This window comes from Amblyraja radiata, chromosome 10 (assembly GCF_010909765.2).
Source record: "Amblyraja radiata isolate CabotCenter1 chromosome 10, sAmbRad1.1.pri, whole genome shotgun sequence".
Taxonomy (NCBI): domain Eukaryota; kingdom Metazoa; phylum Chordata; class Chondrichthyes; order Rajiformes; family Rajidae; genus Amblyraja; species Amblyraja radiata.
The window spans coordinates 56,370,782-56,394,354 of NC_045965.1; the positions used below are offsets into that span (position 1 = coordinate 56,370,782).

Consider the following 23,573-nt stretch of genomic DNA (forward strand, 5'->3'; position numbering starts at 1 on the left):
ACCTCACTCAACTCCAAACCTGCAACATTTGACAACTGGCAGATATTGTTAGGAAGGAACTGCAGATGCTGGTTTAAACCGAAGATAGACACAAAATGCTGGAGTAACTCAGCGGGACAGGCAGCATCTCTGGTGAGAAGGAATTGGTGACGTTTCGGTTCGAGTCTGGAGATGGGTCTGGATCAGAAACGTCCCACTATCCTTCTCTCCAGGGATGCTGCCTGTCCCGCTGAGTCACTCCAGCATTTTGTGTCTATCTTCGGTTTAAACCAGCATCTGCAGTTCCTTCCTAACAATATCTGCCAGTTGTCAAATGTTGCAGGTTTGGAGTTGAGTGAGGTTAGATCTTTTTTCCTCAATAAACGAGAAAAAAACATTAACTCACAGTGACATTGCTTCAAAATGTGTGTCACATTTTGTGTCTATCTGGCAGATATTGTTCATGCCTTCCTATACTTCTATTTTCATCCAGTGCTTTAACTTTGCAACATCTGCCTGGAGAATGGGGTGAGATAGACCAATATTATCATAGACCAAGGTACTAACATGACGTTTAATAGGCGGACCGGCACGGTGGCGCAGCGGTAGAGTTGCTGAAGTACAGCGCCAGAAACCCGGGTTCAATCCTGACTACGGGTGCTGTCTGTACGGAGTTTGTATGTTCTCCCTGTGACCATGTGGGTTTTCTCCAGGTTCTCCATTCTCCTCCCACACTCCAAAGACCTACAGGTTTGTAGGTTAATTGGCTTCTGTAAAATTGTCCCTAGTGTGTAGGATAGTGCCAGACTCACTGGGCTGAAGGACCTGGTTCCACACTGTATCTCTAAACTAAACTAAACTAAATTAAAACTTTAGTTAAACTAAAGAAATTTGGACAGGTACATGGTTAGAATAGGTTTTAGAGGGTTATGGGCCAAGCTTTATTCTTAGAATAAAGGGGAGGTCATTTAAGACTGAGGTGAGAAAAAGCTTTTTCACCCAGAGAGTTGTGAATTTATGGAATTCCTTGCCACAGAGGACAGTGGTGGCCAAGTCACTGGATGGATTTAAGAGAGAGTTAGATAGAGCTCTATGGGCTAGTGGAGTCAAGGGATATGGGGAGAAGGCAGGCACGGGTTATTAATAGGGGACGATCAGCCATGATCACTATGAATGGCGGTGCTGGCTCGGAGGGCCAAATGGCCTCCTCCTGCACCTATTTTACTATGTTTCTATAAGCACGGCAGTTGGGACTAGTGTAGATGGGACATGTTGGTCGGCGTGGGCAAGTTGGGCCGAAGGGTCCGTTTCTATGCTGTATGACTATGAATAAGATATTAGTAGTTTATCGATCTGAATGAGTCCATACTGTTGCCTGTGCGAAGGCTTGTAGTTTCTTAAAAAATGTGGGGGTCATGGTGACTGTTCCTCTCCCCAAAAGTGAACTGCCATCAGATGATCAACTTTCACAAACCATAATTAACACCCATAGAGCTATACAACAAGGGAGCAGGCCCTTCGGCCCAAGTCGTCCATGCCAAACTGAGCTACTTCCACTTGCCTGCACTGTCCCAAATCCATCCCATCCCCTCCCCCCCACACCCCATCAAACCTTTCCTATCCATATACCTATCCAGTTGTCATTTAAGTCTCACTTAAATTGTATCCACTGCCACCGCTCCAACTTGCTCCACATCCCATGTACGCACCACCCACTGCCTGAAAAATCTGCCCCTCACGTCCCTTTCCCCTCTCACGTTAAACCTTTGCCCTCAAGTTCTGGAATGCCCCTACCTTGGAGAAAATCTGTGGCTATTCACCTTATCTATGTACTCGTGACATGACCTTACCTCTATAAGGTCACCCCTCAGCCTCCTACGCTCCAGAGAAAAGAACCAGCTATTCAGCCTCTCCTTATTTCTCAAACCCTCCAGACCAGGCAACATCTCATGTCTTTTAGGCACCTTTTCCAATTGGCTCTGGATGCCCTGTGATCTAACCTGCCTTGCTGAGAACCTACAATGCTGTACCTTATCTAAGACCTTGCTAGTGTCCATATAGATAACATTTACTGCATTGCTCTCATCAATCTTAGTCACCCCTTCAAAAATTTGTGAGACACCATTTGCCACACACAAAGCCCATGTTGATTAGTCCTTGTATTTCCAAATGGTTCAAAGGTTCTTTATTGTCACATGAACTGAGCTACAGTGAAAGTCTTTTTTTTGCGCGACTTCCCCGAGTTCCTAATCATCCACGTCATCCTACATACAGATGAGAAATAATCATTTATCAGCTCAGGTGCAGATTCAGGTGACAGATCAGGTACAATGACATGTTTCAGAAAGAACTGCAGATGCTGGAAAAATCGAAGGCAGACAAAAAATGCTGGAGAAACTCAGCGGGTGAGGCAGCATCTATGGAGGGAAGGAATAGGTGACGTTTCGGGTCGAGACCCTTCTTCAGACTGATGTCGGGGGGGGGGGGGGGTATAAAAAAAGAAAGGAAGAGGCGAAGCTCACAGAGTGAATAGTATCCATACACTCATGATAAACACAACAACAAATACAATGCTGAGTGCATGAGCAGATTGGTGCTAGATTGTAGTGCAGCCCAAAGTGGTGCAGGAAATATCAGAATATTATCATGAAACAATTGAATGAGATAGCGTTAGAGGTAAGAGTACAAGGCAGCACCTTTGGGAAGGAAGTGTGGAAGAGTTGTGGGAAGGAACTGCTGATGCTGGTTTATTCCGTAGATAGACGCAAAATGCTGGAGTAACTCAGCGGGTCAGGCGGCATCTCTGGAGAAAAGGAACAGGTGACGTTTTGGGTCGCGGCCCTTCCGCAGACTGGGTCACCGTCTCCTGTAACCCTGCATGCAGATGACCTTGTTGATTTCCGAAGGTCCCTATTCTCTCTCTAGTTACTCTTTTACCCTCAATATACTTGTAGAAGCTCTTTGGATTCTGCTTTATCTTATCCGCCAGATCTTATCCAGGGCCAATCTCTTCGCCTGTTTGAACGCTGCACACTTTCTCCTGTCTCCTTCTCTCCCAGTTTTGCAAATAGTGCCGGCTGTTTTATCAGCGATCGGCTTGTGGAAACGCAAGGGTTAAGGTTTGCTGACACCATGGTGCCTTTTGTCTGAACTCGGGTGTCTTCATTTAAGTATCTTGTTCATTAGACAAGAGTTGGTCAAAAGGCAGTTTTTATCTGCACATCTGCAAGTTGCTTACAACAGGTGCTGGAGAGTCTTCTGAAGTATAAATGACTGTTTACATGTGGAGCAAATAATTACAGGCACTAGAAGCTGTTATCTTCTCACTCTGCGATTTACTCAGGCATACTCTTGTCGTAAACTCTTTGATTATTTGCAGTGCTTAAACCTGGATAAATTTGAAGGCCACTTGGACGAAGGGCATCTCACCCACCGAGCACTTTATCTGCTGGAAGAAAACATGTTTTGGGCCGGGATAGTGTTTCCAGACTTGGACCCGTGGTCGAGCCAGCTTCCAACGCACGTCAAATATAAAATCCGCATGGACATTGATGCAGTGGAGCGAACCAATAAAATAAAAGACAGGTCAGTTTCATTCACAAAGAGGGTCTGAGTTCCCAAACTAAAACTCACCAGCAACTCTTTTTTTTTTGGTATCAAAAATAATTTATTTAGTTACGAACACGACACAAAACCAAACCGTGGTGGCACGAGTAACTAGAGAGAGCACAGGGACCTTCGGAGATCAACAAGGTCACCTGCATGCAAGGTTACAGGAGGCGGGTGACCCAGTCTGCGGAAGGGCCTCGACACAAAACATCACCTATTCCCACCACCATATTACAAAATCACCAAATTATCTAAATGTTCAAACAACTATGTTACAATCCTTACAAATATACTAAATAACTAAATTCAGGAAGAAGGGTTTCGGCCCGAAACGTTGGCTATTTCCTTTGCTCCATAGATGCTGCTGAACCTGCAGAGTTTCTCCAGCATTTTTATGTACCTTTGATTTTCCAGCATCTGCAGTTCCTTCTTAAATACTAAATAACTACTATACAACTATGCCCCTCTCTAACACCACCCGGGTGCGGACGTAACCCTGGTAAAGGGGCAAGCATCTGGCTCGGGCAAAGGCCTCTTCCGCCTGTGGCCGTGACTCGTGGATGGCCAGCTTGGCCAGGCCTAGGAGCAACCCAACCCAACGGCCCTGTCCACTTCACCAGCAACTCTTAGCGAGTGTCAGCGATGCAACTGGTGGAATATCTTGCAGGTATCAAGTGTTCATAGGAAGAAGTTGTGTCCATCTGGCTCAAACCCCTCTAGTCGTCTTAGTTTAGGATAGAGATACAGCCTGGAAACACGTCCTTCGGCCCACCGACCAGCGATCACCCCTACACTAGTTCAATGGTTCCTTTATTATCATGTGTACCAAGGTGCGGTGGTTACTTTTTGCAGAAGATTATTGGCATGCATAAGTATAATAATACATAATACATAAAAACAGTCCAGTGAGGTTACGCAATAGTCGCCAGGATCTGGCACCGTTTCACGGTCCCAACTGCAGTTGGCCATAAAGGCCGTTGCAGCCTTCGCCTCCATCTGGTCGTCCCGCAAACCGTCGCCCTCCTCCTTGGTGGACCTCACGGTTGAGGTGGAAATTGGAAAGCTCCCATGGAGTCATAGGGACATAGAAACATAGAAAACAGGTGCAGGAGTAGGCCATTCAGCCCTTCGAGCCAGCACCGCCATTCAATATGATCATGGCTGATCATCCAAAATCAGTACCCCCGTTCCTGCTTTATCCCCATATCCCTTGATTCCGTTAGCTCTAAAATCTAACTCTCTCTTGAAAACATCCAGTGAATTGGCCACCACTGCCTTCTGTGGCAGAGAATTCCACAGATTCACAATTCTCTGGGTGAAAAGGATTTTCCTTATTTCAGTCCTAAATGGCCTACCTTTTATTCTTAAACTGTGACCCCTGGTTCTGGACTCCCCCCACGCCGGGAACATTTTTCCTGCATCTAGCCTGTCCAATCCTTTAAGAATTTTATATGTTTCTATAAGATCCCCTCGCATCCTTTTAAATTCCAGTGAATACAAGCCCAGTCGATCCACTCGAGTCGAGCTCTTCATCCACACAAGTCGCACAATGCAAATAACTTACATAGAAACATTAGAAATTAGGTGCAGGAGTAGGCCATTCTGCCCTTCGAGCCTGCACCGCCATTCAATATGATCATGGCTGATCATCCAACTCAGTATCCTGTACCTGCCTTCTCTCCATACCCCCTGATCCCTTTAGCCACAAGGGCCACATCTAACTCCCTCTTAAATATAGCCAATTAACTGGCCTCAACTACCTTCTGTGACAGAGAATTCCAGAGATTCACCACTCTCTGTGTGAAAAATGTTTTTCTCATCTTGGTCCTAAAAGATTTCCCCCTTATCCTTAAACTGTGACCCCTTGTTCTGGACTTCCCCAACATCGGGAACAATCTTCCTGCATCTAGCCTGTCCAACCCCTTAAGAATTTTGTAAGTTTCTATAAGATCCCCCCTCAATCTACTAAATTCTAGCGAGTACAAACCGAGTCTATCCAGTCTTGCTCCCCTTGGTCGCTGAAACGTTTAATTTAGGGGTGTCTGGAGATGACATGGAGCTCGGGTTTCACGGCGGGCATCTCTCCAGTTGTTTCACTTGGCTGTGTTGCGAAGTGTAACCTTAAGAGGTTGAGGCCTTGAAGTTGAACGTGTGCATTCTCTCCGGCAACAACAACGCTCGCACAAAGGGCGATTGTTCCACACAACAAAGCCCAGTTGTCCATTGGGGATGCTGAGTGATTCCTCGCCATTCATCAATCCACGGAGCTTTGGTGCAGCTATTTCCTTGTCATTCCCCTGTGTGTGAGTACAGATAGTTGTACGCTTGTGTGCAGCCCGCCTTGTCTCAGGGACCTGGTACAAGGCTACTTGTGTCAGTATTGTCAACTACATTGACTGTGCAATAATCCAAAACAGTAGTCCGACTATTTAAAGAGCAAGACAATTTTAATTCCGTTTCTTTGAACTTCTGTCTTCACTTGCGGCAGGAGGTGGCACCCCCTCGCTCTCCCCAAGCCCACTTACAAATGCCACTTCCACACAGAGGTGTAACCAAGGGGTGAAACCAATACACTGCTGAGCTACACATATCTTTACATTGGCATCAGAAAGCATCAGTGGCAGGTGTCGGCATTCTACTGTTGTGACCAACACCAGTTTATTACCGGTCAGTTTGCGGGTTTGAAGTCATGTACAGACACAAACAGCTGGAGTAACTCAGAGAGACAGGCAGCAGCTCTGGAGAAAAGGAATAGGTGACGTTTCGGGTCGAGACCCTTCTTCAAACTGAGAGTCAGGGGAAGTTATGGCGAGAAGGCAGGAGAATGGGGTTAGGAGGGAGAGATATATCAGCCATGATTGAATGACGGAGTAGACTTGATGGGCCAAATGGCCCAATTCTGCTCCTGTCACATGATCTTATGATCTTATGAAAGGGAAACAAAACGATGAAAGGGAAAGGATATAGACGGTGATGTAGAGCGATACAGAACAAAGGAATAAAAGATATGCAAAAAGCTTCAATGATCTAGGAAATGTTGAGCCCACAATGGTCCATTGTTGGCTGTGGGCTAGGTGATAACGAGTTATGCAGACAGTGAAACTCGACAGGACGACAGTGAAACTAGTACAATGACTAGGGTGGGGGGAGGGATGGAGAGAGGGGATGCAAGGGTTACTTGAAGTTGGAGAAATCAATATCCATACCGCTGCCCAAGCAAAATATGAGATGCTGTTCCTCAAATTTGCGTTGGGCATGGCTCTGACAATGGAGGAGGGCCCAGGAGAGAAAGATCAGTTTGGGAATGGGAAGGGGAGTTGAAATGTTTGGCAACCGGGAGACCAAAGCGGACTGAGCGAAGGCGTTCAGCAAAACGATTGTCCAGTCAATGCTTGGTCATTTAATTTGATCTCTATCATCTTCATGCTGCACAGGAAGAGAGATGATGGAAGGGGTTACTGGAAATTCAGGCAAGGGATGGAGAAGGAGAGATTTAACTTGCAGGAAATGGAAAACCTTGGCATCAATGATAGGAGTGTAGAGGACAATGAACAGAAAGGTGGCTCCTTGCACAATTGATAGCGCATTGGACGTCTAGCAGCCTGAGGACATTCAAAGGTTCTGGGTTCACGTCCCGATGGAGCACTTGGGTGGCACGGTGGCACAGCAGTAGAGTTGCTGCCTCACAGCACTTGTACACTCTGGCATTTGGAAGGATGAGAGGGTATCTTATTGCGGCATATAAGATTATTAAGATTTCGGACACGCTAGAGGCAGGAAACATGTCCCCGATGTTGGGGGAGTCCAGAACCAGGGGGCCACAGTTTAAGAATAAGGGGTAAGCCATTTAGAACAGAGATGAGGAACCACTTTTTCACACAGAGAGTTGTGAGTCTGTGGCATTCTCTGCCTCAGAGGGCGGTGGAGGCCGGTTCTCTGGATACTTTCAAGAGAGAGCTAGATAGGGCTCTTGAAGATCGCGCAGTCAGGGGATATGAGGAGAAGGCAGGAACGGGGTACTGATTGTGGATGATCAGCCATAATCACATTGAATGACGATGCTGATTTGAAGGGCCGAATGGTCTACTCCTGCACCTATTGTCCTATTGATCAATAGACCTATTGTCTATTGTCTATTGTCAGAGACTGGGGTTCGATCCCGACTACGGGTGCTGTCCATACGGAGTTTGTACAATCTCCCTGTGACCGTGTGGGTTTTCCCTGGGTGCTCCGGTTTCCTCCCACACTCCAAACACGTACGGGTTTGTAGGTTAATTGGCTTCAGTTCAGTTTAGTTTATTGTCACGTGTACTGAGTGAAAAGCTTCTGTAAATTGTCCAGAGTGTGTAGGATAGAACTCGTATCCACATGATTGCTGGTCAGCATTGACTTGCTGGGCCGAAGAGTCTGTTTCGACGCTGTATCTCTAAAAGAATGAAAGCCTTGGACAACAAAACGGAAGATTGCAGATACATGGTACATCAGGGTAGGACGGGGGATTTAAAATATAAATGTAATGCACTGGAATCAGTGGAAGTAGGGAAGGTAAATAGGATTTAATGAAGAGCAAGACTGGGACAACAGAGTTTTGGATGGTGGAGCTCATGGAAACATAGAAACATAGAAAATAGGTGCAGGAGTAGGCCATTCGGCCCTTCGAGCCTGCACCGCCATTCAATATGGTCATGGCTGATCATCCAATTCAGTATCCCATACCTGCCGTCTCTCCATACCCCCTGATCCCTTTAGCCACAAGGGCCACATCTAACTCCCTCTTAAATATAGCAATGAAGGGAACGTGCTAACGATACGATACGATACAATACAAAATAATATCACATTGAATGGCGGTGCTGGCTCGAAGGGCCGAATGGCCTACTCCTGCACCTATTGTCTATTGATATGATACGATACTGGAGAACTTTATTTATCCCAGGAGGGAAATGGATCTGCCAACAGTCATAAAACACAACAAGATCCACGAAACATGAAATTAAAGTGACTAGTGGAAAGTCCAGGATTGGGGGTGAGCACAGATTGGGGAGGAGGGGAAGGGGAGTCAGTCTACCCCGCGACAGAAGGAGGAGGTTGACTAATAACGTGAACGTCAGTGTAGTTAAATCTGGAGATGTGCATTTGGATCTCAGTGTTTGTGGTTCATGCACCATATACACGATGTGTACTTGGGCCAAACGGACCGTGAAGGCCTTCGTGCTTGATGTGTGCTGAGCCATCTCAAAAAAGTCAGAACGGTGCACTTGCCCTAAGATTGCAGAGCTAAGGAGCAAAATAGAAAACGTAAGCAGGGCACACAAACCTGATTATGAGTCGAGTGATTTCTGTGGTGTGGAACTTGGATTTAAGAATAAGGGGTAGGCCATTTAAAACGGAGATGAGGAAAAACTTTTTCACCCAGAGAGTTGTGAACCTGTGGAATTCTCTGCCTCAGAAGGCGGTGGAGGCTGATTCTCTGGATGCTTTCAAGTGAGAGTTAGATAGAGCTCCTAAAGATAGCAGAGTCAAGGGATATGGGGAGAAGGCAGGAACGGGGTACTAATTGTGGATGATCAGCCATGATCACATTGAATGGCGGGGCTGGCTCGAAGGGCCGAATGGCCTACTCCTGCACCTATTGTCTATTGTCTATTGGATGCATGTGCTTCTGTGTAATAGGAGCACCTTGCCTGTGGTGCTTGCCATGGCCAGACAGTCTGTTAACGCTCAATAGTGAAGATCGGTATAAAATGCTGTGGTAACTCAGCGGGTCATGCAGCATCTCTGGAGAAAACGAATAGGAGACGATTCAGGTCGCGAGCCTTCTTCAGACTGAGAGTCGGGGTAGAAGGAAACTAGAGATATGAAAAGTTACAAAACAAATCAGACCCAGCAAATGTGGAGCCCACAATGGTCCATTGTTGGCTGTGGAAGAGATGCTAACAAAGGGATACGCACAGTGAAACTAGCAGGGTGACTAGGGTGGGGGAGGGACGGAGACAGAGGGAATGCAAGGGTCACTAGAAATTACAGAAATTCAATATTCAAACCTATTGGTGTTTAGGAAGGAACTGCAGGTGCTGGTCTAAACTGAAGATAGACACAAAAAGCTGGAGTAACTCAGAGGGACAGGCAGCATCTCTGGAGTGAAGGAAGAATGGGTGACGTTTCGGGTCGAGACCCTTCTTCAGGTTGTGGGCTGCCCAAGCAAAACATGAGGTGCAGTTCCTCCAATTTGCCTGTAAACCAGAGTCTGCAATTCCTTCCTACGCTCAATATCTAGTTTCAAGTGTGAAGGATGGTCTCTCGGGAAAAGTACCAAAAGGCTTCAAAACCCACAAATTTGGCCCATACTCTTGCATTGCGTAACATGTTTAACGTCCTTGTTAAACTTGAATTTTTGTTTTATCGACAAATCGTGCTATTGTACCACTCATCTTTATTTTGCAACCATGTCCACCTCTATCACCTTCCATGTCCTGTGGTTCTGTGTGCCTGTGTTTCCTGTACCCTCTCCCTCTATGCTCCTCAGTCTGTCTTTGCTGGCAGATCCTTTGGGCATTTCAGCGCTACTCCCTGTGTTAGAGACCTCTTGTACATGCGAGTGGTTGATGGGAGGGATGGGCCAGTGGTAGTGGGGACTGATGATTCAGACGATAGAGGTATATAATAGACTCATCAAGCAGCTTAGTTTAGTTTAGTTTACTGTCACGTGTACCGAGGTACAGTGGAAAGCTTTTGTTGCGTGCCAACCTGTCAGTTGAAAGACAATACATGATTATAATCGAGCCATTGACAGTGTACAAATACATAGACATAGAAGCATGGAAAAATAGGTGCAGGAGTAGGCCATTTGAGCCAGCACCGCCATTCCATATGATCATGGCTGATAATCCAAAATCAGTACCCTGTTCCTGCTTTTTTCCCCAAATCCCTTGATTCCGTTAGCCCAAGGAGCTATATCTAACTCTCCCTTGAATACATCCAGAGAATCAGCCTCCACTGCCTTCTGTGGCAGAGAATTCCACAGATTCACAACTCTCTGGGTGAAAAACTTTTTCCTCATCTCAGTCCTAAATGGCCTACCCCTTATTCTTAAACTGTGACCCTTGATTCCGGACTCTCCCAACATCGGGAACCTTTTTTTACTGCATCTAGCCTATTCAATCCCTTAAGAATTTTATACGTTTCTGGAATATCTCCTCTCATCCTAAATTCTAGTGAATATAAGCCCAGTCGATCCATTCTGCATCATATATCAGTCCTCCCTATCACGGGAATTATGAACCTACGCTGCACTACTAGCAAAGATGTCCTTCCTCAAATTAGGAGACCAAAGCTGCACACAATACTCCAGGTGTGGTCTCACCAGGACCCTGTACAACTGCAGTAGGACCTCCTTGCTCCTATACTCAAATCCTCTCGCTGTGAAGGCCAACATGCCATCTGCCATACATGATAAGGTAATAACGTTGAGTGCAAGATAAAGCCAGTAGCGTCCGACCAAATATAGTCCGAGGGTCACCAATGAGGTAGATGGTGGTTCAGGACTGCTCCCTAGTTGCGGTAGGATGATTCAGTTGCCTGATAACAGCTTGAAAGAACCTACCTGAATTTGTAGGTGGTAAAAGCAAAATATTCATTGACAACGAGTTGACTGTTTCACAACCTCGTGCGATAATGGAAAAAATCTGCTTAGCTTGTCATGATAGCCATGCTTAATTTGTTTAATATATTACCCTCTGTTAATCTATTAACCAGTTAGGTGAAGTGATGCCTGATTCTCAAGCAATAAACCTGGACTTTCAACGTAGTGGCTACAGAATGGGCAAACCTGCAGTTCAGTTTCCTTTAAATGAGCGCAAGGCTGATGTTTCAATCTCAGACATCCATGAACTAGTTGAACTATTCTTAAGGGCCTGTCCCACTTGGCGATTTTGTTCGGCGACTGCCGGCGTCATAACGGGGTCGCCAAAAGATTTGGAACATTTCAAAATCCAGCGGCGACAAAAAAAATGATGCGACACTTGAAAAATCACCGCGCGTCAATACGTCATCACTCTGCGTCACGCCGCATCACGACGCAACTTGTTCGGTGACCTGATACGTCAATCAATGATGCCGGCAGTCGCCAAAAAAATCGGCAAGTGGAACAGGCCCTTTAGAGTCATAGAGCCAGAGTGTCTTACAGCCTGGAAACAGGTCCTTTGGCCCAACTTGCCCACACCAGCCAAAATGCCCTCTTATCCCTGTCCTATCCATGTACCTGTCGAAATGTTTCTTAAACATTGCGATATTCCCAGCCTCAACTACCTCCTCCGGCAGCTCCATTCATCTGATTCTTAATTCTCCTACTGTGGGCAAGAGCCTGATCTATCCCTCTCATCATTTTGTTCTTTTTGTTTGTTACTTTGAAAGCTCTCAGTTAAACTGTTTACAACGTCTGCAGCCAAGCTTCTAAACGCAGCCTCGTCTTCTCGCTGAAGCTCAGTCTTCATAATCTCATACTGGCCCAAAGTGGGTCTCATCAGGAACAAGGACCTCGTCCACACAGACCTCTTCCTGGGCTTCTTCTTCCCCTTTCTTGGTGTACTACTGCCGGGCTGATCTATAAGCACGAGGGCTGCTGCAAGCAGAAGTCTTTGATGTTGTTGTACTAATAGCGATGCAATCTGTAGTTGCTCCATGATAGTCATGATGCAGTCATGATGTCACGTGTCTTCCGTTGTCCTCAGATGTCGTAGACAGTGACGCAGCCTGTCGTATTTTGCCGTATGGTGTTGCGGGTGGACGTATGTTGACTTCGGCTGTCGCTGTTTGACGTCTGTGTGGTCGCATGCCGTCGTAGGCTGTCGTATATTGTCGCAGTTGAGGTCCTGGGAAATTGTGCCGTCGGCTGACGAAGATTGTCGCAGCGTGACGTCAACTGTGTCGTAGTGTCGTAGATTGTCGTACAACTTGACGGTTTTTGACACCCGCAGTCGCCGAAACAGGCCCTTAACTCTCAATATAATTTGCATGTTGACGTCACATTGAATGCAGCAAGTGTACCAAGGTGCTTCACAAGAGTAATTTTATGTAAAATTTGCCATTGAGTCACATAGGCCAATATAGGTCAGAATTCATTCAATCGAAACACTCGGACTATCTTTAATCGGACTTTATTGGACTTTGTCTTGCACTAAACATTATTCCCTTTATCATGTATCTGTACGCTGTGGACGGCTCGATTATAATCATGTATTGTCTTTCCGCTGACTGGTTAGCACACAACAAAAAGCTTTTCACTATACCTCGGCACACGTGACAATGAACTACACTCAACAAAACAAAATTCCCGAAGTTCAAAAAAGTTTTAATGATCTCATTAAAGGAGGAAAGAGCACTCCTGGGAAGGATTTCCATAGCTTAGGACTCTGGCGGCGAAAGGCACAGTCTCCAATGATGAACAATTAAAAGCAATGTCCACCTCCTTCTTCTTCTTTCGTGTCCATCTTCCATGTTTCAAATGTCGACATCGCTGTCATCGTCCGTCCTGAAAAGGACGCAAGCTTCCGGGCGACAATCAGTGGGAACCGTCACTTGTTGCAATAGATGATGGTGGTAGCGGAATTAGCACGGGATACTTCCATTTCTAGCCCCGCGACATGGACGCTTCTGCTATGGGGCCACCTCACCTCCATCTCCCAGCAGTGATTTCTGCTTTGTTCTGTCCCTTCTGATGGTCCCTGTGTTGTTCAGTTGCCGTGTAAAGAGAGCTTGCTGATATCAACCTGCAATTGATTAGCTTAAAAATTCACATCATTACTTTTTAGACTTTAAATTTTCAGCACGGGAACAGGCCCTTTGGCCCACCGAGTCCGTGCCGGCCAGAGATCACCCCGTACACTAGCACTATCCTACACACTAGGGACGATTTACAATTTTTACCAAAGCCAATTGACCTACAAAACTATACGTTTTTGGAGTGTGGGAGGGAACCGGAGCACCAGGAGAAACCCCACGTGGGTCACAGGGAGAACGTACAAACTCCGTACAAGCAGCACCCGTAGCCAGGATAGAACCCGGGTCTGTGGCGCTGTAAGGCAGCAACTCTTACCGCTGCACCACCATGCAGCCCTAAAGACCCAATGTGTTGTTCAGCTGCCGTGTGAAGCAGTTGACTAGTGGCTGCACAGAGATTGCGATTAACATTATTACTGGGCCCCAATCATTCAATACCTTGTGTAAACTGTGTGCATGTTTCTCCGACAGGTACTGGGACCCAGGCCCCAGGGCTGACCCGATAGAGGATTTACGTTACATCTGGGGAGGTTTTGCTTACCTGCAAGACATGATTGAACATGGAATTATCAGGATACATACCAACACAGAGGTCCCATCTGGGATCTATGTCCAGCAAATGCCATATCCCTGCTTCGTTGATGACATGTAAGTCAATTAATCATTGATCTTCTTTGATAACGCTCTTTTACATAGAAACATAGAAACATAGAAAATAGGTGCAGGAGTAGGCCATTCGGCCCTTCGAGCCTGCACCGCCATTCAATATGATCATGGCTGATCATCCAACTCAGTATCCTGTACCTGCCTTCTCTCCATACCCCCTGATCCCTTTAGCCACAAGGACCACATCTAACTCCCTCTTAAATATAGCCAATGAACTGGCATCAACTACCTTCTGTGGCAGAGAATTCCAGAGATTCACCTCTCTGTGTGAATTCCAGAGATTCACCACTCTCTGTGTGTGAAAACCTTTTAAAACTGGTTTAACTTCAGCAACAGGCAAGCGGGCTGCTGATGGGAAGCTTGAAAATACATGATTTAATAGTAAGATTAAACGAGAACTTACCAGTTTGAAGTTTGATCTGTATTTTATGAGGAGTTACGATGAGGGATTACGTGAAGAAGCCCGCCAGGACGCATGCGTGTCATTCTTCAAAGCAGCGGTGTGAAATCACAGATAACTGTAATGACTAAACATAGTAAGATTAGAGAAGAGATACCAGTTAAGTATATGATCAGGGTGGGAGCGGAGGGCACGTAATCCCTCATCGTAACTCCTCATAAAATACAGATCAAACTTCAAACTGGTAAGTTCTCGTTTAATCTTACTATTTTACTTCGGAGTCACGTGAGTGACTACGTGAAGATTTTAAAGCTCTGTGATTTCATGCCGTGAAAACGAGTCCATGCATCACGTCTGCCTTGACTGTGGGAGGAATTGTGTTAACATAATTTGGACATGAATTCGACATTGAAATCATAAAAATTTTTAACACAAATTTATAACCCCTTTTTATGGGTTTAAATTAATTTACAGAACTTAAATTGTTTCTGCAAACGTTCCAGGTTTCATTACTGGTTTATTATAAAATAATTGGAATGTTTTCCCCTCCAGACCATCCTGCTGCCTTGAGGATTTGGTCCATTGGTACATCCAACTGTATCGCTGCCAATGTAGCTGCAGCCCTGGTGGAAAGAGATTTTTAAAAATTAGTATCCACCCCAGCTTGTGTTAGCACCTGTTTCAGCCATCTGGAGATGGTCTGGACCGTCACTCTTGGTGTGGTTGCTAGTGGCTGACCAAAATGTGCCTTTTCATTGCCTCTTGGGATATTCGTTTTCTTCATGTATAACGACAGATGTCTTACTATACACAGACGGTCATCTGTTGGGTATGACCTAATTGTATATTGAGGCCTGCTGATCCCTTTTCTGTTCTGCTTACTATCTCATAAATATGAAACGTAATATTTTCTGTTGAGGAAGTCATGTTGTCCAGTCTAGTTTTTGCAGTGACTGTATCCTCTGTGCCGTGACCAATACCATTAGCATGACTGTTTTAATGTCAGTCTGTGTAGGGACAGAACTGTTGCTGGAGATCAATTCCTGAGCATCTTCAGGATTATTCTCACATCCCATATTTGGGAGTATCTGGTTCCCCTCATAGGTTTTGTACCAGTGGGTGAGTCCCAACAGTGTAATGGTCTGTCCCCTGCCATAGGTAAGTCGATAGGGCACTTCTGGCGCAGTTGATGGCACTGTAACTGAGCCCCTCATCATAGTGGAGGCCTGCCAGATATTCCAGAACAGACGGGATGTTCATGTCTTTGATACCATGTTTGACACCACTGGGAACCATGGTTGTGTAGGCCAATCGGGTACTACCAATACCAGATGCCGAGTCTTGTTGTATTTCCTTAATACCCGACTGATGAGGCAGGAAAGGAGGGAATGCATAATAAACAATTTCCCCCCCCAATGCAGCGAAAATGCATCTGTCAACGCTGCCCCAGGGTCTGGTTCCCATGTAACATAATTTGATAACTGGTGGTTAAGTCTGGATGCGAATAAATCGATATCTGGTGTTCCATATTTTGCTGTGATATCAGCAGTACTATTTTATTCAACATCCATTTGGTGTTTTCATTAAATTTGCGTGACCTGGTGTCTGCCACTGAATTTAGTCTTCCTGGTAGGTAAGTGGCTGATATCCAAATATCTCTCTGGATACACCATTGCCAATTTGTATAGCCAGATTGTCACATGATGTCGATTTGTTTCCACCCTGTGGTTAATGTATGCAACCACGGTGGTATGGTATTGGTGGCTCCGCACCCAAGTGCACTGGCATCAGTTTGTAGTACCATGGAAGGGTTACTGACAATGATTGGATTGGAACAAGGCGAGATGTTATCTATCCACCATTTTAGTTCCATTTTAGCTTGATTGGTAGTTTCACAGATCTGTCAAAGTGACCTGCATAATTTAGAGTGCTTGTAGTTTGCTCTCTGTATGTTTTGGTAATGTAGAGGTCCAAATTGTGTGGCTGGAAAGGCAGCCATCATTATGCCAATTACTTTAGCTACCAATCTGATGGATGGTTTGCTGATGTCAGTGAGATTATTGCAAGCCTCTATTAAATCTCTAGCCTTTCCCTTAGGCAGAGTCACCGACATGTGAACTGAGTCAATGGTGAAACCCCAGGTAATCCATAGTAGTGGAAGGCGTTAGTTTAGATTTAACTGGATGAAAAATGAATCCCAGTTTTCCAAATAACTTTTTTGTGGCTGTTACAGGTTGTTTGGCCAATTCCAAAGTTTTGCCCATAATGAGTATGTCATCTAAATATGCCATGACCATGTGTGTACGTTTCCGTATCAACGCTAGGGCTGGTTTCAAATTTTTTGTGAACAGCCTGGGCTGATGATAACCCATTTAGCAGTGCTTTATACTGTCAGAGTTGTACCATCCAGTTGAATTTTAAGTAACATCTGTGGTCACCTCGTATAGGCACTGAATAGTAAGCATCTTTTAAATCAATGCTGGCCATTGAAGTAACCTTCGGAAATTAATTGTTAAGCAGTAACAAAGGTATCTATTTTGTCAGATCTATGATGATGCGATGACCATCATCTTTTTTGTTTTTGATAAATATATTGGACACGAATTCTAATGGTTCGTGTTGAGTTTTCTCAATTACACCTTTTATGTGAAGCCGCTTCAGTTCAGCTTGCGCTTTTGATTTTCCTTTATCAGAAGGCACGAACATTCAGTTCAGTATATGTTGAACTGGAGGGCTTTACTTGTGTATAAACTCTTGTATATCCCTGGATACTGCTTAAGATGTAAGTATCGGTTGTTATCATGCTCCATGCATTCAGAAAAGAGTGTAATCTCCACCCAATCTCCGTGCCCACTGTATATTGTAGGGAACCAGACCCACCTACCTCCATAGTTACCAGTGGCAGGTTTACTTTTTGTAGATTCTTCGCTGCTGTTGTAGCGCTGGGGTCTGGATTTTCGGTTTGGTTGGCGTTGGAGGTCCCCGCATCTTCCAAGAAGGCCGGCCTGGGCCATGGCCTAAAAAGACTCATGTTTTGGGTACCGGTCCTGCGAGCTTTCACCAGTTCTGCTGGTGGGTGCATGGGGGTGCTGTCGTTGCCGTAGTGGGTTCCTGTAGGTTCTCTTGTTCCTGCACCCCCTGCACACTTGTCTTTTCTTCTGCGGACCCCTCTTCCAGGTCAGCCCAGAACTGACCCGCAGTGCTCCCCTCTGATGAGGTAGAAGCACTGTGCAGCCCTTCAAGAGGTACTGCTGTGGGTTTATCATAGGGCCCACAGTGACCCGACTCCATCTCCCGGAGTCTGTCACGTTGGAGTAAAGCTCCATACACCGCTTCTTCCCGCTCCAGCGCTCTCGGGCGCTGGCCGCCCGCGGTTGTTCAAAGTCGGACTCCTCTGAGTCCACGACCTTGTTTGTTTTGTGTCTAGCCTTTCCGCCCGGCCGCGTGGATCTGGCCGGTGCGGAGGCGACATCGGGCACAGCTGATCCCACTATGGGTGATCCAAGTGCCGCTGGCTGCTGCTGGCTGCCCGCTGCTCCACGGTCATCCTTCTCCAGCTTTGTCCTTACTGTCCTTCCGTGGAGTGGATATGGCCGGTGTGGAGGACATCTGGCACAGCTGATCCCATCTAGCCCACCAGCTTTGTCGCAGCCCGTTGGTTTCTGCACCTGCAATCAGCATGGTAAATACAAAAAAGACCGCAGCTCTTACCTGCAGGTCCAGGTTAAAATTGTTGCTACGGGTGAACGTCGTTCCACCCCGCCTGCTGCCGTTATTGACTTGTCAAAAGTCAACGGCCCCATTTGAATAGTCTCCCGCCCGGCCGTAGTGTTCTGGCCGGCGCGGGACCAAAAGTCGGGCACAGCTCTTCCCATTACGGGAGATTAACGTGCCTTTGGCTGCTGCTGCCGGCTGCCTGCGACTCCGCGGTCCTCCCCAGCCAGCTTCACTAGCAGCATTTGTGGACACCACTTTGTCCAGCTTCCCCTCCTGTGAAAAAACCCAGCGCGGGGAAACATTAGTTTTTTGCTTCCCTCTCCCGCCCGGCCGGGCCCGGTGCGGGAGCGAGTCGGGAGCGAAAGTCGGGCGCACCTGTTCCCATTACGGGAGATTAACGTGCCTTTGGCTGCTGCTGCCGGTTGCCAGCGACTCCGCGGTTCTCCCCCGCCAGCTTTCCCGCAGCCTTTCTGGCTCCGGTCCATGTTTCCACCTAAAAGGTGAGTGGAAGGAACGCAGAGTCTCCTTACCTGCTGTTCCCGACTTTCAAATTCTGGAACGCAGTCTCCTTACCTGCTGTTCCTGGTTTTCAAATTTTGCCGCTAAAGGAACGTCGTTCCCCCTTGCTGTGACTCGTTGCAATGTGTGTAGCGATATGGCACGCATGCGTCCTGGCGGGGTTCTTCACATAGTCACTCACGTGACTCTGAAGTAAAACAGGAATCTGAGGGGTAACCTTTTCACAGAGGGTGGTGGGTGTCTGGAACAAGCTGCCAGAGGAGGTAGTTGAGGCTGGGACTATCCCATCGTTTAAGAAACAGCTGGACAGGTACATGGATAATACAGGTTGGGTGGGTTATGGACCAAGTGCAGGCAAGTGGGACTAGGGTAGCTGGGACATTGTTGGCCGGTGTGGGCGAGTTGGGCCGAAGGGCCTGTTTCCACACTGTATGACTCTATATTGGATACTATGCTGAAACAATTCTTAGATTTTCAGCCCTACATTTCCAACATGCTGCTCCCCGTAAACACCACAACATTCCTCTGGCAACGTGTTCCATGTACACACCACCCCTTGTGTGAAAATGCTGGCCATCAGATCCCTTATACATATTTTCCCTCTCATCCGGGTGCATTGAAATACCAGTCCACCACCCAGCACCCTTGGTTCCAGAGCCTTGCCTGATTATCCATTTTGCCGGACAAGCCATGGGTCAGAGAATAATAATTCAACAATACACATCTGACCCACATATTATACCCCTTCCATGTCTCTAAAGTGCCAGGGCCTGCCTGAAACTTAAATATGTATAATAATGAATTGAATTGATTATAAATGTAACAGTTTACATCTATAGAACAATACAACGCAGGGCAAGCCAATGATGTCTGTGTCGAGGTCAAATTAAACTGATCCCTTTAGTCTGCACGCGATCCGTATCCATCCATATTCACTGCATATTCATGTGACTATCTGAAAGCCTCAAACATCCTATTGGGGCCTGGATAGGGTGGATGTGACGAGGATATTTCCACCAGTGGGATAGTCTAGGACCAGAGGCCATAGCCTCAGAATTAAAGGATATTTCTTTAGGAAGAAGATGAGGAGGAATTTCTTCAGTCAGAGGGTGGTGAATCTGTGGAACTCATTGGCACAGAAACCTGTGGAGGCCAAGTCAATGGATATTTTTAAGGCAGAGATAGATAGATTCTTGATTAGTGCGGGTGTCAGGGGTGATGGGGAGAAGGCAGGAGAATGGTGTTAGGGGGGAGAGTTAGATCAGCTGTGATTGAATGGCGGAGTAGACTTGATGGAACGGCCTAATTCTAATCCTTATGAACTATTGTGACTACCTCCACCAACATCCCTGCTGTGTGCTCCAGGCACCCACCCACCCATCTCCTTGTCAAAGGCTTGCTATCCACATCCCCTATAAACCCTCCCCCTCTGATCTAGAAGCCATGCCCTCTAGTCTAAGACATTTGACATCTAATAAACAAAACATTACCTATACTGTTTAAGAAGGAACTGCAGATGCTGGAAAAATCGAAGGTAGACAAAAATGCTGGAGAAACTCAGCGGGTGAGTCAGCATCTATGGAGCGAAGGAATAGGTGACGTTTTGGGTCGAAACGTCACCTATTCCTTCGCTCCATAGATGCTGCCTCATCCGCTGATTGCCTATACTGTGGTGTGAAGATGAAAAGACTTGCCTTTGTGAAGTTTGGGAAGGAGAGGGTTTGAGAATAGAATTCTTGCAGTAATAAAGGAAGGTTTCAACGAGAAGTGAGGGAGCGGTGTTTATGATCTGATATCTGCATAATACTGTGTTGTGATCTTGCCGCTAATACTTTTAATTTTTGCTGCAACCTATCTGCTGTTCCTGCCCATTCCCCGTCCCTTCACTTCTGCCTCCCTGTTGATCCCTCTCCCTCCCCCCCTCAAGCTTCATGCTAGCATTAACTCGCTGCTTCCCGATGTTCACCGTACTCTCCTGGATCTACTCGGTCTCCATGACCGTGAAGAGTATTGTACTCGAAAAGGAGCTGAGGCTGAAGGAGACAATGAAGATCATGGGAGTCACCAGCTGGGTGCACTGGGTGACGTGGTTCATCGACAGCTTCATCATGATGGGCGCCAGCACCGTGCTGGCAACCGTGGTGATCATGGTAAGAGCTCGCTGGTAAACACCGCCCAGGCATTTGCCGTTCCACCTTAGGCATCAGCGTGAGTTTGAAGGAATATGTGATGTTTCGGGTCGAGACCCTTCTTTAGACTCAGACAGGGTCTGAAGAAGGGTCTCAACCCGAATGCCGCCTGTCCCGCTGAGTTACTCCAGCACTTTGTGTCTATCTTCGATTTAAACCAGCATCTGCAGTTCCTTCCTGCACCGTGTGACCTTGAACGCAGGCGGAGATCAAATATAGCGGGCGGCACGGCGGCGCAGCAGTAGAGTTGCTGCCATACAGCGCCAGAGACCCGGGTTCGATCCTGACCACGGGTGCTGTCTATACGGAGTTTGTACGTTCTCCCTGTGATGGCGTGGGTTTTACCCAGGTGCACCGGTTTTCTCCCACACTCCAAAGACCTACAAGTTTGTAGGTTAATTGGCGTTGGTTAAAAAAAATGTACCTTGTTCCTAGTGTGTGGGATACTGGTGGTCTATGGGACGGTCGCTGGTCAGCACGGACTCGGTGGGCCAAAGGGTCTTTTTCCGCGCAGTATCTCTTGAAGTCTAAATGGGCTTCTTTGCATTCCCAACATTTTCCCTGTGATCGAGCGCATGGGTTTTCTCTGGGTGCTATGGTTTCCTTGCACATTCCAAAGACATGCCGGTTTGAAGGTTAATTGGCTGCCGTAAGGTCAGGTGGGGGGGGGGGAGTTCCACCCGCCACGGGTACCATGTAATCCCGCGCTACCTGCTCCATGGTCGGATAGTCGGCGACTAAACCGTCTCCCCCACCTGGTTTGCCAGGTGAGGAGGGGGCTGCGGACCCCCAGCAGGACCAAAAACAAGACCTGTCAAAGGGCGGATGAGCTCCCAGCGAGCCAACGGCCATCCACACTTCAGTAGAAGTTGCGATCACTGTCGTACATAGCATTGTGAGGCACCGTGCCCGTTGATGTTTTAAATTGTTCCTAGTATGAAGGATTGAACTAGTGTATGGGTGACCGTTGGTCAGCGCAGAATTGATGGGTCGAAGGGTCTGTTCCCATGCTGTATCTCTAAACTAAACTAAACTAAACTAAACTAAACTAACACTGCTCCCCTGTGTTACAAGCTGTTTTAATGTTGCCACAAAGATTCTGTGATTTCCATGCCTGATATTGAATGAATGAATAAGTTTATTGGCCAAGTATTCACATACAAGGAATTTGCTTTGGTGCTGCGCCCGCAAGTGACAACGACATACAGTGACACTTAAGGGGCTGTCCCACTGCGTCGACATAATCTGCGAGTTTAGACAAGTTTGCCCTCGACTCAAACTTGCAGCATGGTCGTCACGTGGTCCTAGGAGGTCCTATGAGGTCACTGGAACTCTCCTTTATGCTCGAGGGAAGTTCCCGCGTACTCGCGGCCTCAGCTAGGTTGCAGAAAATTTGTCAGCATGTTGAAAAATTTTCTGCGAGTAAAATTTGGTCATGGTTATTTTTAACTCGTAGTGAAGTGGAGTGGGGTCGCTATTTAGTTACAGGCAGTCGAGGGCAGCCGTAAGCAATCTCCTTCGCAGACCGGGCATTTTGATTGGCTCATTGGAGTTTTCAGGACCTAGGAAAACCGACCGGTAGGTAAAATGCCTGCTAAACTTTATTATACTTCTTAAAAGTGTCTCTACTCCTTCTCCCCCCCTTCTCTCCCCTTCTCTCTCCTTCTCTCCCCCTCTCTCCCCCTCTCTCCCCCTCTCTCCCCCTCCCACCCCCCCTCTCCCTTTCTCTCTCCTTCTCTCCCCCCCCCCCCCCCCCCGTGCTCTCTAAAGGACTTACCGTACACTGGGCAGCCATCTTTCCTTCCTCTTCATCGCGGGTGTGAATTTCAGACAGCGCTCCCCCGCTTTCCCTGGACCCCGCCTTTGTGGTGTGTGTGTGTGTGTGTGTGTGGTCTGTCAATCCAGCTCGCGGTTTCAAGCTTCAAGGTCGAAGACACTCTTCTTAACTCACGGATGAGGTCGCCGCAGAGCGACAGCCCCTTTAGGAATGACACATAAAACATTAACCAAATCACGGATATATGGGTAACTACTCATTCTTTCATCACCTGGGCCTTCTTGCATCTAAAAATCAATTTACGTTTTTGATGTTTTATTGAACGAAATGTATCACTGATGTATCACAATGAAGTGGTGGAATGTGGGGCCCAGTGATATGAAGGTCAAGGAACTGTAAAAGCTGGTTTAGAAGCACAACGTGCTAGAGTAGCTCGTGCTAGAGTAGCTCAGTGGATCAGGCTACATCTCTGGAAGATGTGGATAGGTGACGTTTCAGATCAGACTGAAGACAGGTCCCATCATCTGTACATGTCTTCCACAGATGCTGCCCAACCCACTTAGTTAGTCCGGCACTTTGTGTTTTATTTGGTGAATCAGTGGTATGCATATTTAGAGACACCTTGTTGAGGAAATACTTCAGGTACTCCATTGGGGAAGGTTAGGGTATGAGGTTGGCCTGGGATAAATTCAACTCAATATCAGAGCACATCATCCTCATCACAAGTAATGTCTGATTTAAGGTTACATCTGTCTCTCACAGTATGGTCATTTAAAAGGGGAAACACAGAATTAGGTCAAAATAGGTCATGGGAACGTCTAATATATTGGGCCAGCTGTGACATTGAAGGAAACTGCATTTTCACAGTTGCTATATTTGGACAGATGTTTATCTCCAGTACACAAAAAAGCTGGAGAAACTCAGCGGGTGCAGCAGCATC

General features: G+C 46.7%; 1 protein-coding gene across 1 annotated transcript in view; it reads left to right on the plus strand.

Annotated features, from left to right (window-relative positions):
- The window catches only part of abca4 (ATP binding cassette subfamily A member 4), a 148,834-nt gene that overhangs the window by 37,264 nt on the left and 87,997 nt on the right, over nucleotides 1-23,573 (plus strand). Inside the window, exons 12-14 of the mRNA XM_033027825.1 lie at nucleotides 3,359-3,564; nucleotides 13,837-14,013; nucleotides 20,595-20,817. Of these exons, the coding sequence (XP_032883716.1) occupies nucleotides 3,359-3,564; nucleotides 13,837-14,013; nucleotides 20,595-20,817 (606 nt within the window). The remainder of the gene's footprint in view (nucleotides 1-3,358; nucleotides 3,565-13,836; nucleotides 14,014-20,594; nucleotides 20,818-23,573) is intronic.